Genomic DNA, 19,568 nt, shown 5'->3' on the forward strand with positions numbered 1-19,568 from the left:
GAGCGGCACAATGGCTCAGTGGTTAGCACTGCAGCCTCACAGCGCCAGGGACCCGGGTTTGAATCTGGCCTTGGATAACTGTCTGTGCAGAGTTTGCACATTCTTGCTGTGTCGCCGCGGGTTTCCTCTAGGTGCTCTGGTTTCATCCCACAGTCCGAAGATGTGCAGGCTAGGTGGATCAGCCATGCTAAATTTCCTGTAGTGTTATAGGGATGGGGCTGAGTGGGATTCTCAAGGGGCAGTGTGTACTTGTTGGGCTGTAGGGCCTGTTTCCACACTGTAGGGAATCTAATCTAATCTGACACGGAACACGGATTTGCCCTCTCGGGAGTTTCTTTTGAGGGGATGTCGATTGTGTCGGAGAAATAGTGAGGAAAGATGTCAGTCCGAGGCTGGAGCAGTTGAGAAAAGGAGCAAATCAAACACTCAAAGCAGTCTGGAGCAGGATTGATAAATTACACTGCATTTATTTCAAAGCAAGAGGCCGGTCAGGTAAGGAAGATGAACTCAGGCCATGATTGGGAACATGGGACTGGGATATCATAGCTATTACAAAAACATGACTCAAAGATGAACAGGACTGGCAACTTAATATTGCAGGGCTCGGGTGCTCATGGAAGGATATGCTATGGAGGTGCCAGTGAGGAAAGGATAGAAAGGGGGACAAGAAAGGAGGAGGAGTGGTAATCCTTGTTAGGGATAACATTATGGCTGTGCTTAGGTAGGATATTCTGGGGAGTAGGTCCAGTGATGTTACTTGGGTCAAATTGAGAAATGAGAAAGTGGTGATCACCTTACTGACACTGGTGTATAGCTGCACCACCCCCAACCCCCCAATAGTCAGTGGAAAATTGAGAAGTACATTCGTCAGGAGATCTCCGTTATCTGTAAGGAAACTTGGCTTGTAATGTACGGGATTTTAACTCTCTAAATATAGAGTTAAGGACTTGGAGGGAGAAAAAATTGTCACGGGTACCAGATTGTCTGTAAAGTAGATTTACAAAGATATTATTGAAACTGGAAGATTGAGATTTAAGGAGAGACTGGATAGCCAGGGACATTTCCTCATGAGGGCCGAAAGAAAGTGAATAACGAAAGTCTCTTCTCCCAGGTGGGGGAGTTCAGAACTCGAAGGCAAAAATTTAAGGTGAGAGGAAAAGATTTAAAACGGACCAAACAGGCAACTTTTTCACTCAGTGCGTTGTACATATATGGAATGAGATGCTGCAGGAATTAGTAGAGGCGTGTGCAATTACACATTTAAAATGCATTTGGACAGGTTCACCAATCGGAAAGGTTGAGACGAATATGCACCAAATGCAGGCAGACGGGATTAGTTCAGTTTGGAAAAGTTGGTCGTCGCGGACGAGTTGCAAGTGTGTGGGGAAAATAAAAATAATTTATTCACATTACATTTCACCTGCCATGTACGTGCCCTCTCACAAGTTTGTCCAAATCAAAAATCACGCATAAGCCGATACAGATCAATTGGTCAAAAACTCCTCAGGCGTGAGCAAGATTGCCCCCTAAAAAGATGGCGGCGACCCGTGCACTGCCGAGCAAACCGGGCCGCCGCCTCTGCGCCCCTCATTTCAAATCAAGATGGCGGCAATGAACCGAGCTATAAATTCCGGGAGAGGTTAAAAAAAAACCCGGTAGCATTGGAAGGTCGTGGTCAGAGGTAATGAGAAGCGCAAACGCTGGAGATTCCAAGATAGCAAAATGCGGGGCTGGATGAACACAGCAGGCCAAGCAGTATCTTAGGAGCACAAAAGCTGACGTTTTGGGCCGAGACCCTTCATCAGAAAAGAGGGATGAGGAGAGGATTCTGAAATAAATAAGGAGAGAGGGGGAGGCGGACTGAAGATGGATAGAGGAGAAGATAGGTGGAGAGGAGAGTATGGGAGGGGCTAGGTAAGTCCAGGGAGGACGGGCAGATCAAGGGGGCGGGATGAGGTTGGTAGGTGGAAAATGGAGGTGCGGCTTGAGATGGGAGGAGGGGATAAGTGAGAGGAAGAACAGGTTAGGCAGGCGGGGACGAGCTAGGCTGGTTTTGGGATGGAGTGGTGGGAGAGGAGCTTTTAAGCTTCTGAAATTCACATTGATACCATTAGGCTGCAGGGTTCCCAAGTGGAATATGAAATGCTGTTCCTGCAACCTTCGGGTGGCATCGTTATGGCACTGCAGGAGGCCCAGGATGGACATGTCGTCTCAGGAATGGGAGGGGGAGTTCAAATGGTTTGTGACTGGGGTGTACATTTGTTTACTGTGGACCGAGAGTAGGTGTTCTGCAAAGCAACCCCCAAGCCTCTGCTTGGTTTCTCCAATGTAGAGGAAGCCACAGCGGATGCGGTATACCACATTGGCAGGTGAACATCTGCTTGATGTGGAAAGTCATCTTGGGGCCTGGGATGGGGGTGAGGGAGGTGGTGTGAGGGCAGATGTGGTACTTCCTGCAGTTGTAAGGGAAGGTGCAGGGTGTGGTGGGGTCGTATTCGGATTTACGGCTTACCCAATATGGTTAGGAAGCTTTTCCGTCGTGTCCAGTGCTCCCCACGCCGTCCTGAATTGTTAATCGTCCTACAGAAGCGACAGAAACCGCTTGTCCATCACCGTGGTGGATCTCGTGCATGCTCTATTCACACGTAGTACTGCGCCCGTGCACTGTTCTCCTTTTCCACAAGCAGATGGTGAGGAGGTGGTGGTGTTGGACCGGGGTGGACAATGTCTGAAAGCGCACAACATCAGGTGATAGACCAACTTTCTCTCTCTCTGTCACACTCACGTGAATCTATGGGATGCATTTGTATTTGCAGGGACATTCAGTTTTGTTCAAAAAGCAAATAATCTATTGATAGTCAGTCAAAATGGTGTTTTTTAAATTTCTGCTTGAGAAATAAAAACCAGTTTGACTCCAAAGTAAAACAGAAACAGATTCTGAACAAGGTCTCACTACTGATGTGCACTGTCCGACCAAAAATGTTACCCCCAAAAAAACCTTTAGTTCTCTCAGGGCAACAACGACAGGAATTCGGGGATTTACACGTACATATCAATCAATTTAAAACATTCTTACTGATGAAAGATTTTACAGCATCTTGTTTAACACGGCCTCATCAGTGGTTTGACCCTTTGATCTTTTATCTCTGAATAGATGGTCCCCACCGCCAAATATCCCGGGTACTTGAGACACAATTGACTGTTGGCCCGACTGTCGTCTCGACGGGAGGATCGATTAGCTCAGCCTGCTGGATGACTGATCTCAGCATCGTCGGCTTAATTCTTGAAAAATCTGAGTTTACCATTGCTTTGCAACGTCCCCATTTGCCAGATTCGCGGCGACCCCCTTATTTAAGTGAGCAGCCTGAAACTCCAGTTGGACTATGGCGACTTTGCCTTTTTATTGAGTCAGTCTTGTTGTTATGCAATATAGAATGGAGCCGAGGGAAAACAAAACACTTAAATAAAATAAAGAACTGCAGATGCTGGAACTCTGAAACAAAAAGCTGATGAATGTGGGACTTTTTTTGTCCTCGCTGTTTAACTGGTTAAACTGTTCTCCATTTATCTCAAAGCTATGTCGGTCATGATGAATTTAAGTGACTTTGTCATATCTTAATGTAATGATTTGAGATAAACGTCTGTAAACTTTCACTTTCAAATAAAAGGAGTTTGCAAATGACATCACTCTCAGTACAGGGTAGAAATTCAGAACACAATTTTTTTCTCTCTTATTTTGCCCCTCCTGCTGTCCCAAAGTTGTAAATGCTGGCCACACGCACGTCCATTCCTCTTTGGGGTGAAATCCATATCTATTGTTTCCTTCCACAATTCCCAGATTTCTTCCGACTCCCAACTCTTCTGCTTCTCTCCATTACTGCAGTTCCTATCTGTTCACAGAAAATCAAACAAGTGAGAGTTTGAGGCTTGCAACGAATTCTGTGCAATTATACAAGGAACTATTCAGGCCTCACTTGGAATGCACTGAATGTTTATGCGTTTGTTATATGAGAAAACAAATCAGAATGGCACATATGCCATTTCCCTAAAAGAAACATTAGAACCGGAAATCATACAGTTAACTGAGCTAACAGAACCAGCCAAGTAACAGCCTGTGCGTACAATAGTCAATGGCGGCACAGCTACCCAGAATGCCAAAGAGCATTAAATGTTCCCTCGTCACAGGACAGGAAAATGTGCGCCGGCGCAGTGCCATGTGTGACGACTTTGTGCAGGGTGATAGCGATGGAGGAGCGTTGGTTCAGGCGGCTCCTGGACCGTTAACAAACGGACAGAACGATGGGGCCGCTGCATTCAGCATATGGACGGAAAAGCTTCGTAAAGATGTTCGGTAAGCTGTAAACCCCAGCACGACCTTCTGATGCTTCCGTTTGTCGCCAATGCCGGAGTTTAAAGTTGAATTGATGGCCGCCATTTCGTTTGATAATGACGGGCGGTGGGGCGCAGGTGCGGCGGCAATGTTTGTTGGGGGAATGCGCTCGCGGTGCCGCCATGTTTTTAGGGGGCAACATTGTTCCTGACTGGAAGGAGTTTACCACCAATTGCTTACAATGAGGATAACTCTGATGCTGCTTGGCCTGTTGTGTTCATCCAGCTCTACACCTTGTTATACCAGTTTATTATCTGAATGGTTATGGATTTGAGAAGGGACACCAGCTTGTGAAGGTAAGCATGTATGCACAGCAGGTGGTGAAGATTGCAGATTGTATGTTAGCCCTCACAGTGAGATGATTTGAATACAGAAGCAAGACTGTTGTGCTGGAATTGCACAGGGTCATTGTGAGACTGAGGGAGCATCCGATAGAAATGTATAAAATTTAGAGTCCTATAAGATATATGCAGAAAAGATGTTCCCAATGACTGGGGGGGGGGTCTAGAACCAAGGTTCGAGGTTGAAGGATGCAGTGTAGGACCAAAGACTAAGATGAACATAAATGTCTTCACCCAGGGAGTGGTGAGCTTGTGGAATTCTCTCCCACAGCAAACAGTTGAGGCCAAAACATAGGACTGAAGTGTTCAAAGAGAAAGAAGGTTGCATGTTTGGCCATGATCATTCAAATGTTGAAGCTGGAGGAAAGGGCTGAATGGCCTTCTCCTGATGTTAGTTTCTCTGACTGTATTGATGACGCATGAAGTAACTGGTGCAAGAACTATTCCAAACATCAACTGGGGTAGTCATAGTGTGAAAGGTTTAGAGGAAGTGGAATTCTTAACATGCATCCATGGCAGCTTTTGAAGCCAGTATTGAGAAGATCCCACATGAGAGGGAATGGTACTGGACTTAGTTTTAGGTAATTGAAGCTGAGCAAGTAGTTGAAATATCAGTGAGGGAATCAGTTGTAGACATTGATCATAACTCTGTTAGATTCAAGATTGTCTTGTACTGGACAAGTGGTGAGCGGTGAGGTCATTGTTTCTGACTGGCACAGCCTGAATGGGCTGAAGGGCCTTTTTCTTTGTGTGTGGACCTCGACGACTGTTGTAACTTTTATACTGTTATCACCCCGCTGTGTCCTTTTATTCACTTTGGGGCAATGAGTTTTTTGAATGCAATCTTGCAACTAAAATCCCCGATCCCTCAAACCGTTCTGATAAAGCCATCGCCCACTCTGTGGGGAATTTCCTCAAATGTGGGATTTTTCTGACTCTGGTGTTTCTGATATCTTTACAGGTGCCGGCTCCAGCGGGAGATTTCCAAATTGCAGACGGTGAAATTATTGAGTGAGTAACTTTGACCATTCTTTTACAATTTTGAGGTTTTTGGTGAGTGCCAGTTATATCTGGGACGATGCATACGGTCCCTTTGAAATCAATCCTTGATGGGATGCCTGGTAACTTGCCAAGCTGGACCCAAAATTGGCTCAGTACTGGGAAACAGAGGGCGATGGTAGAAGGCAGTTTGTGTGACTGGAATGCAGTGTGCTGTGACATACCACAGGGATCAATGTGTTTTCGTGATATTTGTACGTGAAGTAGATAAGACTTGAGAGAGATGATGACTAAGTTTGTGAATGACACTAAAATTAGTCGGGTGTTTGACAGTGAGGAGACAGGTGTTGCGTGACTGGAACATATGAACAGATTGGTCAGAAGGCAGATTAGTGGCAGTTGCAGTTTAACCCTGATAAATGGGAGGTGATGCACTTTGGCAGAAGGAACAAGACAAGGGTGTTCTCAATGAATGGCAAAACGTTAGGAAGCTCAAATGAGCAAAAGGATCTTGTGTGCTCATCCACATACTCCTGAAAAATATAGCAGGACAAATCAATTCATGCAGTTAAGAGCATATAAGGGATGCTTCCCTTTATGGATCATTGCATAGATTTCAGGAGTAGGGTGTTATGAAGCAGTGGAGGGTCGAACGTTCAGTTAATTAACCCAAAACTCAAGCCCCAATCTGATGTTATGGGAGTAGAGGTTCATTTCTAATGGTGTCCTTAACACCCAGAGAAGCTTGCTTTGTAATCTGTTAAAAGAATAGAACATTGAACATTGAACATAGAACAGTACAGCACAAAACAGGCCCTTCAGCCCATGATGTTGTGCCGACCATTGATCCTCATGTATGCACCCCCAATTTTCTGTGACCATATGCATGTCCAGCAGTCTCTGGTTCAAAGAAAAGAAATCCCTGATCTCCACTGGAGAAGTCACACGTAAAAGTAACAATTTATTTATTTAGCCCTAACAATAACCAAATTGTCAGAATTACTGACAAACAGAACAACTTTTGCCCCCACCCTACCCCATACACCAGGCACGATCTGTTCCCTAACTGAACTGAATTCTCTTGGCATGCTGTCCAAAGAAACACAAGTCCCATGCATTATAAGCCCAATGAATAAGAATAATAAATTAAAACATAATCTCTCCAAGTTCGCATAGAATCTGTCTCTGGAACGCTCTTCCTTCTGTTCATCTCATGCCATATACACTTTTATACCGCTCATTCTGCTGTCAAGGATGTTTTCTCAGTGAAGACTCTTTGCTGGAAGTGCCGTGGTGATACCTTTTGTGGATCTGATGGTGCTTTCATTGACAGCTTCGTGATTTCTTGTGTCAGCTGGGTGCTTATTTGTCAGATGGCAGTTGGCTCTCTGCCGATTTTCCAATTGTCCTCTTCATATATACCCTTGATGACCCGTCCATTTTTTTACAATTGCATTAGCTGCTCGGGTTATGAATTGGCTGTTTCCAGCTCATTGCCAAAACATCACAACAAGCCTAAGGATTTCAATTATGCAACCAATCAGTACATGCTTCCATTTTTGGTACTGCCTGAAATCTGCAGCTGTTTAGAGACCCATTTTCTGTATAATTCTCTAATCTTAGAAAAGCACTCTATCTTTTTTGTAACTTGCACACCCTTAACATTAACCGATTCTCTGTCCTCAGATACTGCCCGACCTGTTGTGATTTTTCAGCATTTTCTGTTTATTTCAGACTTGCAGCAGCAGCTACGGTATTTTGCTGCTCTTTTGATGATAAGTCCATAAGACAGAGGAGCAGAACCAGAGTCTGCAGTCAGTCATGGCTGATACATTTCTCAACTCCATCTCGGCCTTCCTCCCAGAACCAAGTCAAGAAACACACACTGATGAATTAAAAGGCCATTTCTAACAGGGTGGGTGGTGGTCATATTGTGGCCTATGGGTTCCTATTATTTGAGTCACACAGAATCACTGATTACAGTGGAGAAGGAGGCTACTCTGTCCATTATGCCTGTGCTGGCCTTTCTCCAAAAGCAAATCAGTGATTCCTATTATTTGCCCTTTTGTTTCGTCTTCAGGGGCTTTTTCCAGTTAGCTTTTGTAAGTCTTTGTATCACATTGAGCTGGAGTGGTGATGAATGAGAAGTGGCTGAGTTTACCCCGAGTCCTTTCAAAGCCAGCTGGGCCCTACAACTTCCAGCGTGAATTTGTCAAAGGGAGCTGGACACTACAGAAGATTGGGTTGCTTAACACTCCAGACAGTGTATAACAAAAGAAATGGCTTGGCGAACAAATATTCTGCAGTTGTTTCAGAAACATGGGTGTTAACTTTCCAAAATGCATCAGATTCTGGAAAGTTTCTGTCTCACTGCAAAACAACAGACACAACCTCTGTATTGAAGAGCTGAGGAAGGCAGACAACAGGAAAATACAGGCCAGTTAGGGTGATCTGTCATGGAGGGAATGAGAATCAATTATTTGGCGGTATTATCACCAAACTATTAATCTGGGGACCTGGGTTCAGATCCTGCCATGGCAGGTGGTAGAAATTGAATTGAATAAAACTCTGGCTTTAAGTTGAACAATGGTCAAGAATCCATTGCTGATTTTTCGGAACAAAACCATCTGGTTCGCTAAGGTCCACTGGGGAAGAAAGCTGCCATCCTGAACTGGTCTGGTTTACGTGTCCAGACCCACAGCAATGTTGACTGTTAACTGCCTTCTGGGCAGTTTATGGATGACAGTGAATGCTGGCCTAGCCAGTGCCGCCCACCACCTCTGCATGAATTTGAAAAAAAAACTGAAGAAATAAGTGAACAAAAGGATTTAAATGTGCTTAGAAAGATAAAGACTGATTAGGGAGAGCCAGCATGGCTTTGTGCATTGGAAATCGTGTCTCAGTCTGTCAGTTGTGTTATTTTTTTTGAAAATGTGGCAAAGAAGATTGAAGGTCGGGCAGTAGACATTGTGTATATGGACTTCAGCAAAACACTTGACAAGGTTCCGCATGGTAGATTGGTTAGCAAGGTTAGATCACATGGAATACAGGAAGCACTAGCCAGTTGGAATCAAATATGGATTCAGGGTATGAAACAGTGTGTGGTGGTGGAGGGTTGTCTTTTGAACTGGAAGCCTGTGACCAGGTGGTGTGCCATAAGAATCAGTTCTGGGTCCACTGCGTTTAGTAATTATACAAATGATTTGCATGTGATGGTATAGCTCATAGGTTTGCAGATGACACCAACATTGGTGGTGTATGGACAGTGAGGAAGGTGATCTTCTCTGAGTAGTTTGGGATCTTGATCAGTGGGCTGAGGAGTGGCAGATGGAGTTCAGACAAATGAGCGGTGTTGCATTTCAATAAGGAAAATCAGGGCAGGATTTAGACAGTTAATGGTAGGGCCCATGGGAATGTAGCTGGACAAGGGGATTAGGGTTGCAGGTGCAAAGTCCCTTGAAGGCGGAGTTGCAGGTAGACAGGGTGGTGAAGAAGGCATTTGGTACGCTCGCCTTCATTTGTCACTGCATTGAGTTATTGGAGTTGGGATGTCATATTGCGACTGTACAGGACATAGTTAGAATACTGTATTCTGTTCAGGTCTCCCTGCTATGGGAAAGAAGTTGTGAATCCTGAAAGCGTTCAGAGATGATTCACAGGGATATTGCCGGTATTGGAGTGTTTGGTCTGTGGGATGGGGCTGGAAAGGATGGGGCTTTTCTTCCCTGGAGCAGTGGAGGTTGAGTTGTGAGGCTTGCCGCATCAACGGCCGTCCCAGGCAGTGCATTCCAGACTTGCACCACCCTTTAGGTGAAAAATGTTTTCCTCCATTCCCCTGTAAAATTCTTGCCTTTTACTGCAAAATGATGCCCAGTGTTATTCACCCTTCATCTAAGGGAACAATTACTTCTTTGTGTTTCTCCAATTTAGTGGAATTCTTTGAGGAGTGACTTGTGCTGTGGATAAAGGGAGCCTGATGATCTCTTGTTCTTGGCTTTCCTGAAGGCATTTCACAAGGTACCATGGAAAAGGTGACTGTTTTGCGTGGGAGCTACTGGTTTAGTGGTACATACTGGCCTGGATACTGGATTGGCTGGATGATAGAAAACCGAGAATATCCATAAATGGGTGTGTTTCAGATTGTCAGAATGTGATGAGTGGGGAGCCACAGGGCTCTGCTGAACCTAAACCTTTTGCAGTTTATATCAATGACTTGGACGAGGGAAATGAAGTCATGGTAGGTACACTTTGTGTTGCTACAAAGATATCAGGAAAGGTGGCTGTGAAGACTTAATTTCCCGACAACAGTTTGCAGCCTTTTTGAATGAATATTTCAGGTGATCTATGATATAACAAAATGTGAAATTGTTTGCTTGAGGGTAAAAATGAGAAAAGAAGACAGGTGCAGAATCTTTTGGGGTTTAGATATCAGGGAGATCTGGTGTAAAATACACAAAAGATTGGGATATAATTAACAAGTGAAGATGAAGGCTCATGGAATGTTCTTGTTTATCATGAGTGGAATCGAATAGCAAAGTAAGGATTTGATAATTCAGTTGTACAGGGAATAAGTGAAACCGCACCTCCATGACTGTGTGCCGTTCTGGTCTCATTATTGAAGGAAGGATGTAAATGCGGTGGAGATTCAATAGACTGATACCTGAATGAGTGGAGATAGTAGGAACTGCAGATGCTGGAGAATCTGAGATAACAAGGTGCAGAGCTGGATGAACACAGCAGGCCAAGCAGCATGAGAGGAGCTGGAAGGCTGATGAAGGGTCGAGGACTGAAACGTCAGCCTTCCTGCTCCTCTGATGCTGCTTAGCATGCTGTGTCCATTGAGCTCTACACCTTGTTATCCCTGAAGAGTGGGTTGTCTTCTGAGGATATTTTGGACAGCCTGGGGAATGCTCACGTGTTCAGAAGAGTGAGGTGTGACTTGCCTCATGTTTAATAACCTGAATGGGTTTTGACAAGGTGAATGTGGACATATTTTCTCCTCAGGCTAAGTCCAGAATGGGGGAAGACGGCTTTATCATGAGAGGAGTTCTTTATACAAGATTAGTGTGACTTTGGATCCCTCTGCCTCAAAAGACAGTCGAGACTGGATCATTGTGTGGAGCTGGATGAACACAGCAAGCCAAGCAGCATCTTAGGAGCACAAAAGCTGATGTTTCGGGCCTTGACCCTTCATCCAGCTCCATACTTGGTTATCTCGGATTGTCCAGCATCTGCAGTTCCCAGTATCTCTGAGACTGGATCATTGAACATTTTTAAGGCAGAGGTGGGTAGATACTTGTAGATACTTGTTCAGCGAGGGAATCAAAAGTTATTGGGTGTAACTAGAAATTCAAAACATGATCTTATCGGTCATCGTCGTATTGAATGATGGAACAGGCGGGAGGGCCCGATAGTTCATATGTTAGCCGTTGTGTTCATACATTTGACATGGAGCCAAATGCGATACTGGGACAGATGCATGACTTTGTATTTTTATGGGGAGACTCTCACTTCCATTAATTCTGTTCTAAATCAATTCCACAGGATATTAGAAGGAGAGAATTTACAGTCGGGAAACTGCAACCGATCAGGATTTCAGAGTGGCCCAATTTGGTGTAACCTGAATCTCGTTGGGTTTTGAACATGGAAGGAGAATACACTGTTGACAGCGGTGAGAAACTGTACATGTGTGACGTGTATGCACGAGCGTTCAGCCGATCATCTGACCTCTCGAAACATAAACGGAGTCACAAGGAGAAACTGTGGAAATGTGGGGATTGTGGGAATGGATTCAGATCCTCGACTGAACTGGAAATTCATCGGCGCAGTCACACTGGGGAGAAACCATTCTCCTGCTCTGAATGTGGCAAGGGATTCAGTCAGAAATCCCACCTGCAGAGACACCAGCGAGTTCACACTGGGGAGAGACCATTCTCCTGCTCTGAGTGTGGGCAGGGATTCACTAATTCCTCCAACCTGCTGATACACCAGCGAGTTCACACTGGGGAGAGGCCGTTCATCTGCTGTACGTGCGGCAAGGGATTCACTTTGGCTTCCAGCTTCCAGCCTCCAGACTCATCAACGAATTCATACTGGGGAGAGGCTATTCACCAGCTCCTAGTGTGGGAGGGGGATTCCCTGACACATGTAGCTTGATGACACATTGGTGAATTCACACTGATGAGAGAGTGTTTACCTGTTCCTACTGTAGGACAGTGTTGAGTCAATTCAGATAAACGACTGTACATCAGCAGACTGCCTGTGGAGAAGCTGAGTGAGGGGATTCACTGAATCTGCCACCTTTTGGACAGTTCACACTGGGGAGAGGCTGTTCACTTTCTCTGTGTCAGGGAAGGGATTCATTGAGTTATGAAAACTGCTGAAATGTCAGTGAGATCCTGAGTAACTGCTGTGATGAAGGATGTATAATTTATATAAATTCCAGATGGAAGTTGGCTTTTATAATAGTGACACTGAATTTGGTTCATTTTCTGAAAGTTTTCTTTGAAAGAAAAAGTGTGAATCCTTGTGAAACAGTGACCTTCCTCCAGCACTGCTCAGAATGCAAGTGGCTGTGGAGCCCCATGTGGAGTGAATGGGAAATTGTTTAGACTCTTGTTGATTTGCAATGGATGAGCAAACATCAAAGGACATCATCTTGTTTTCAGTTCAGAGTAATCAAGGATTGATTCTTCTTTATAAACCCAAGGTTAGAAGGTATTTTGGGGATAATGGGAACTGCAGATGCTGGAGAATCCAAGACAACAAAATGTGAGGCTGGATGAACACAGCAGGCCAAGCAGCATCCCAGGAGCACAAAAGCTGACGTTTCGGGCCCGAAACGTCAGCTTTTGTGCTCCTGGGATGCTGCTTGGCCTGCCGTGTTCATCCAGCCTCACATTTTGTTGTCTTAGAAGGTATTTTGTTTAGTTTGGAGATAGGACTAAGATCAGAATCAAGTTTAGCCTGTCTACTATATAGAGCTCAGAATAATTCACTAGAAACAAAAGAACAAAAAGTTACCTGAGCAGAACTTCTGAGGAGGGTTTGGTTTGAGCTGTGAAGGTATTAGAAGTGGAAAATGTTTATACTCTCAAATTTCAGAGAATTCATGAAAGAAAATTCCATTGTTCACAGGATGTGTTTGGGCCAAACCAGTTCAGATATAATTTAGAGATTTAATATTTGATGTAATTTCTCTGGATTTAAACCTGTGTTAAGAAATGCGGGCACACAGTTGCAGCAGGTAATCAGGAAGGCTTGTGGAACAATGGCACTTTAAATCTCCAACTCTCTTGAAATAAAGTTGGGATGTCTTCCTGCAACTGTACAAGGTGCTGGTGAGACCACATCTCGAATGCAGCGAATAATTTTGGCCCCCTTACGGAATGAAAGATATTATTTTATTGAAGGTCGTTCAGAGAATGTTCTCCAGGATATTCCCTTGGATGGAGGGACTGTCATGTGAGCAAAGGCTAAACTTTGTGGGAGTCTATTCACTGGAGTTCAGAAGAATGAGAAGTGACGAAACGTATTAAATTAGGCTTGAAAGGGTAAATGTTGAGAGGATTTTTCACTTGCTGGAAGAATCTCAGACCAAAGTGCATTGTCTCAGAACATAGGGCCACCACCAATTTAAGACAGATGAGGAGGAATTTCTTCTGTGGAGCGTTGAGAGCCTGTGGAACTTGTTGCCACAGAACAGGGAGGCAAAGTCGGGCCTAGTCTAAAATGAAGGCTGATGTAGATTCTTGATGAAGAATTATGGGAAAATTACAGGAAAGCAGCCGTGAAGAATGTCAGATCAGCCCTGATTCTGTACAATGGCAGAGCAGGCTCAAGGGACCAAATGGTGCTGTTGAGAAATAGGTTGGGAGCATTGTTTTTCTCTCTGTTTTCGTCTTGTGTAATTACAATTTTTTTTTTGATTTTGCTGAAGAATCTCTGCAGCGTCACATGATTGACCACCATATTAACCAAATTAAAAGAGTAATCTCAAGTGGAGATAGTCAGACACACAATTAAACTGTCACCCAATGTACCAGAAGATGTGGAAATAAAGTGTCATCCAGTATAAAATAATAAATGAAATTCAATTCCACCTGATACTCTAGTTGTTCAATAATTTACCCCATATTTACTCACAGGAGCAAAGACTGTCAGAAGCAGAGTGAAACTCTTGGTTGCGTACCAGACTTAAGGTGGATTTTTACAGAAGAAATCCCTCCCTCTCCCAGAGAGCAGCTTGCAAAATGAATAAAGCTCAAACAGCCCTCCAACTCCATTTTAATTTAATCCCTACTTCCTGTCACGTTTTTCATGTTGTTATTGCCCTGGTCACATCGTGTTTTTGCTGGTGGTGAAAAGTCCAGCAGCTGTTTTGGTGTATCTCGGTTCAATTTGAAAGCCTCTCACTGACAGCAGAAAGCCTCATTTACAGCATTCTACCACCAGGCAGGACCCCTGCAGAGAGTTACAAAATTAATAAAAAAAACAGAAACATATAAAATGTATTTGCAGAACTCGGAGGGAAACAATTTTCTTTTACTTGCTGGCAAGGGATGGGACACTTGTTTGCTGGGTGTGAAACTCAGGGTTCGGATTCCACCAGGGTTTGAATCTCCTGCACTAATGGAGTATTAAAAAGGAACTTGAACACACAAGTAGCTGAAAAATGACACTCTGGTGTGTAATTTGCTCGTTCTCTGTAGATGCAGGGAAAATGGGATGCATCTGAGAATAAGGTGTGCATCGGGTCAGTGATCACTTGTTAATTTATGCAACATTTGTAAAAAACACAATGCACATTCCCAGAATCACAATGGTTTAACTGACCTAACCTGGATATGCTTCAAGTATTTATTCAGACAAAGCTTTCCCTGATATAATCTCCCCTATTTATATATAACTCTACTCCAGTTGTTGTCAGAATTATGATGGGAGAGCTGAAATGGCCATGTGAGGGACAAATGTATTGATGGTGCAGGGATAAATTCAGTTTTTGTTTTGAATATCTGACTGTGCACAGGATCCCAGATCATAGCATGAGTTTTGAGATTGCTAAAACTGCTATGGTGGAAACAAGGAAAAGAAATGGAGCTAACTTCAGAAGGATGCAGGGATTCTGATAAAATGGACAACAAACCAATGGGTGGGATGTGAAACGGGTGCAGGGACAGTGAAAGTTCTGATTTAATTTACGTTAAACTGAATCTTACATATGTGAAAAATAAGGCTGGAGTTCTGTCTTTTCAGGAAAGGCATGTTAAGAACTGTTTTATTCATTCTTGCTTTTTAGCAAATGTTAGTTTGTTTGGCACAAGAATATGGGGAGTTGTATGATGGAGAATGCTGTTCCCATAACTTGCTTCTATGCTTCACACGAATATACAGAAAAGCTTACATGTCAGATCAGCCACTGCATTTACTTGTTTGTCATAGTCATAGCATTTTACAGCTTGGAAACAGGCCCTTTGGTCAACATGGACGAGTTGGTCCAGACCACCTAATTTAATCTAGTCCCATTTACCAGAATTTGACCTTTATCCCTCTAAACCCTTCCTTATTCATATACACATCCAGATGCTTTTGAAATACAGTAATTGTACCAGCCTCCACAACCTCCGCTGGCAGCTCATTCCAGGCATGCACGATCCTCTGAAAAAGGTTGGCCCTTGGTCACTTATTAACCACCTCACACCTTAAAACTGTACCCCCGCCCGGCCCCAGTTTTTGGATTTTGCCACCCAAGGGAAAAGACCTTGATACTCACCTTATCCATCTCCCTCATGATTTTCTAAACCTCTAGAGAAGGTCACTTCAGCTGCCGAGGTTCCAGGGGTGAACAAAAAAAAAAGCCCCAGCTTATTCAACCTCTCCGAACAGCTCAAATCCTCAACCCTGGCAACATCCTTGTCAATCTTTTCTGAGCCATTTCTAGTTTCACAACATCCTTTGTGTAGCAGGGAGATCAGAATTACACACAGTATTGCAAGAGTGGCCAAACAGATGTCCTGTCCAGATGCAACATGACCTCCGAACTCCCATACTCCATGCACTGACCAATACAGACAGGCATACCAAATACCTTCTTCACTATCCCATCTACTTACAACTCCACTTTCAAGGAACTATTAATCTGCACTGCAACGCCTCTTTGTTCAGGAACATTCCCCATCATGGTGTGCAAGTTCTGGCCTGATTTGGCTTTCTGAAAAAAAGCACCTCACAATTATTTGATGAAAACTCCATCTGCCTGCATTTGAGTTCATTCCACAAATTAACAGTTTCTCCAATTCCATACTAAATTGTTACGACTTTCAAATCTCAATTGTCTAAATATAAAAATAAAACAGAATTGCAAATGAAATAAAGCTCTTGGCTTCATTCACTCCCATCTCACCGTTGGGTGCAGTTCTCACATTGACTATTTCCTCGTGATTGTATGTGATATGATACAGTGCCCCCTATGGAGCATTTCAAACAGTGTAGCATTAAATTGCAAAAGGATATCGAAGCCTGTCATTCACACTCATATTTAGTATCCTATATATAAACCACGGCAATCCACTCGATTAAATTCTACCCATAAGCATTGGTATCAGTCATCCTAGAATGGAATCGCCAGAACCATCGATTGGATGCTCGTTTGTTTTAAATACTCGTTTCAGCTTATTCATCAAAAAAACCCAATGTTGAAATAAAACAAATTGAACAATCTCAAATCTTTAAAAATCAAACATTCAACACAAAATACAGCACACGGTCAACAACTGCTTAAGTGGTAAACGGGCAGCCTCCATTCCCCCTTCAGAGCCACCACAACCTTACATTGAGAACGGAGACCCGAGAAGAGGAAAAACAGCGCAGGCGGAAGGGCTACCGTACCACAGATAGTTTTATCTGGTCGAATGCATCATGTCAAGGGATACTGAATTGTTTTACGGCTTCCAGGGTTATTATTTCCCGATTTCTAAACTTGTTGCTATTCCTCTAACAGTGTCAGATCTTTCCAATACAATTACAGGAAACTACCTCATGGATACATTCCGTCCGGGCGGATTATAGCTCAATAACACTAACAATAATGGCAGGGTGAGTATTGTGTTACCAGTCTCCCAGTAATACAGAGGACATTAAAATTAACTCGGCTGTGGTGAGGGTCCAGTTTCTTTCACTGATGTTGTGGGTGGCTCTTAAAAGAGCCTTTGGGTTGTCAGGTTAAAGAACGGCCCCTTCACTTTTTAGTGGCGCCCCCAGCGGCGGTTTTCTTGGGCAGCAGCACGGCCTGGATATTAGGCAGCACCCCGCCCTGAGCGATGGTCACCCCTCCCAGCAGCTTGTTGAGCTCCTCGTCGTTGCGCACGGCCAGCTGGAGGTGCCTGGGGATGATGCGGGTCTTCTTGTTGTCCCGGGCCGCGTTACCGGCCAGCTCGAGGATTTCAGCCGTCAGGTACTCGAGCACCGCAGCCAGATAGACCGGCGCTCCGGCACCCACACGCTCAGCATAGTTACCCTTTCTCAGGAGCCTGTGAGCTCAAGCAAACCAGTAATAGAGACAATGGCTCAGCTTCTTTCAATGAAGTTGTGGGTGGCTCTTAGAAGAGCCTTTGGGTTTTGGACGTGTTATCTCAGCAGAATGTGGTGTCTCACTTGGAGCTGGTGTTCTTGCTCACCGCCTTTTTACTATCTTTCATCGTGAAACTTGATTCTGCAGGTTTTCTGCCGGGCCTTGTGTTCACTGCCCTTGTGGAGAAAAGGTTTAGTTCCAGATCCAGTTGGGGGCGGGAGTTAGCTGGAGGCGGAGCTGGACATTTCTCTGCCTGTCACTCAGTTGCCTGCCCGGGCCGCCTCTCACTCTCTGTCAGCTCTTTCTCAGTCAGGTCGGGGCGGGCTATATAAAAAAGGTGAGGCACCTCGGGTCTTATTCGGCAGCGATTGGAGTGAAGAAGCGTGATGTCTGGAAGAGGGAAGGGAGGTAAAGGCCTGGGAAAGGGCGGAGCGAAGCGGCACCGCAAGTGCTCCGTGATAACATCCAGGGCATCACAAAACCAGCCATCCGGCGCCTGGCTCGCCGTGGCGGGGTCAAGCGCATCTCGGGCTTGATCTACGAGGAGACCCGCGGGGTGCTGAAGGTTTTCCTGGAGAATGTGATCAGGGATGCGGTGACCTACACGGAGCACGCCAAGCGCAAGACAGTGACTGCCATGGATGTGGTGTACGCTCTGAAACGCCAGGGACCCACTCTGTATGGATTCGGCGGCTGAGCAAATCGTCCCTTTTCCAGCGAACCCAAAGGCTCTTTTCAGAGCCACCCAAACCCTCGAAAGAGAGCGGAGACCCGAGGATAGCCTTGTATATTTCACACTTGCTATCGCAATTCGGCAGCTGCTCTGGCTTTATCTCGGTTCATTGTAAAATTAACAACAGCAAGTAGATTGTAAAAAGGGATTCGATGTTAATTTTGTTTCCCGGGGTCATCAAGTGTGAAAGAGGAACTTGGGGAAAAAAAAATGGAAGTTGTTGATACATGATTCATTGGAGATAATTATGCTCTTTGCAGATACAGGGAAACGAGACAAGGTATGGCTGCAACCTAAAATAAAGGGCAGATGAGGGACCACACATCAAGTTCTAAAACAATTACATTATTTTTAAAAAGCCGACTGACATTACTAATACATACCGAAAATCACTTGCAAAAAGTTGGTTCAGCTGTTTCAGCGAAGTTGTGGGTGGCTCTGAAAAGAGCCGTTGGGTTTTGGATGTGTTTTCTCTACACAATGTGGGGTCTCACTTGGAGCTGGTGTACTTGGTCACCGCCTTTGTACCCTCCGACACGGCGTGCTTGGCCAGCTCCCCGGGCAGCAGCAGCCGCACCGCGGTCTGGATCTCCCGGGAGCTGATGGTGCTGCGCTTGTTGTAATGGGCCAGGCGGGAAGCCTCCCCCGCGATACGCTCGAAAATATCGCTGACAAACGAGTTCATGATGCTCATGGCCTTGGAGGAGATGCCGGTGTCGGGGTGAACCTGCTTCATCACTTTGTAGATATAGATGGCGTAACTTTCTTTCCTGGACTTTCTCCTCTTCTTACCGCCTTTCGCTGGCGCCTTCTTGATGATTTTCTTGGCGCCCTTCTTGGAAGGTGCCTGCGCTTTCTTCTCATCTGCCATCGGGACGGTTACTTTCAGACACAGAATAAGCAAAAACGGGCTCGGAGCTCGCTTTTTATAGCCTTACCGCGTCAGCAATGCTAATGAGGGATGGGGGAAAGTCTTGTTCATGATTGGACAGTTAAAAAGAATGTCAAACATGACATCAGCCTCGCTGTGATTGGTTAGTTTATGGAGACAATGCGGATCTGTCAGGATCTTCAATGAAATGTGAGACACAAACCAAATTCTGTACACGGAACAAACTCCGAGCTCACTCGCAAATCAACTGGTTATTGTCATTTAATGATACCTTGAACACAGTATCTGAGTGATTTTAATTGTGGCAGTGTGTTTTGTTCTACTCAAAGTAATCTTTCTGTGTAATATTATTTTATTTCATCTCTCTCTGAGTTCCGCAGGACACTTGTGTCATTGAGAGATTCAGGTTTATTGAAGGATAGTTTTGTCCAATATCTGTCAGTCTTTCCTATGTGAAAATGCGAGTGCAGTTATCTATCCGTCCCTGTCTGTTTATGCAGTGTGAGTGATTATCACTCTCTCACAATCTGTTCCTGTCATACAGTCATAGAGATGTACAGCACTCTTGGGTCCACCTCGACCATAATAATCAGATATCGTAAATTAATCTAGTCCCATTTACCAGCATTTAGCCGATACCACTC

At 44.6% G+C, this 19,568-nt stretch overlaps 2 protein-coding genes and 1 long non-coding RNA gene across 5 annotated transcripts; 2 read left to right on the forward strand and 1 right to left on the reverse strand.

Annotated features, from left to right (window-relative positions):
- Window positions 1–1,542: 1,542 nt before the first annotated feature.
- Window positions 1,543–3,684, forward strand: LOC132206867 (uncharacterized). The gene is made up of 2 exons (XR_009443215.1): window positions 1,543–1,681; window positions 3,155–3,684. It is a non-coding gene; the product is annotated as an uncharacterized LOC132206867 (long non-coding RNA).
- Window positions 3,383–18,930, reverse strand: LOC132206864 (late histone H2B.L4-like). Its single transcript, XM_059641976.1, has 2 exons — window positions 18,416–18,930; window positions 3,383–3,890 (listed from the first exon to the last, which is right to left on the reverse strand). Exon 1 carries the CDS (start codon window positions 18,901–18,903, stop codon window positions 18,523–18,525), a length of 381 nt encoding a protein of 126 aa, XP_059497959.1. The 5' UTR covers window positions 18,904–18,930; the 3' UTR covers window positions 3,383–3,890; window positions 18,416–18,522.
- Window positions 4,222–12,521, forward strand: LOC132206858 (zinc finger protein 239-like). Of its 3 annotated transcripts, none has more exons than XM_059641962.1 (4): window positions 4,222–4,351; window positions 5,693–5,742; window positions 9,661–9,761; window positions 11,275–12,521. In XM_059641962.1, the coding sequence occupies exon 4, from the start codon at window positions 11,374–11,376 to the stop codon at window positions 11,884–11,886; it is 513 nt and encodes a 170-aa protein (XP_059497945.1). In that variant the 5' UTR covers window positions 4,222–4,351; window positions 5,693–5,742; window positions 9,661–9,761; window positions 11,275–11,373; the 3' UTR covers window positions 11,887–12,521. The 3 variants fall into 3 exon arrangements, with proteins under 3 accessions (XP_059497945.1, XP_059497946.1, XP_059497947.1); XM_059641963.1 differs by having other exon boundaries at window positions 9,661–9,747; XM_059641964.1 differs by lacking the exon at window positions 9,661–9,761.
- Window positions 18,931–19,568: the final 638 nt, after the last annotated feature.

The sequence above is a fragment of the Stegostoma tigrinum genome, chromosome 44 (genome assembly GCF_030684315.1).
Source record: "Stegostoma tigrinum isolate sSteTig4 chromosome 44, sSteTig4.hap1, whole genome shotgun sequence".
Taxonomy (NCBI): Eukaryota; Metazoa; Chordata; class Chondrichthyes; order Orectolobiformes; family Stegostomatidae; genus Stegostoma; species Stegostoma tigrinum.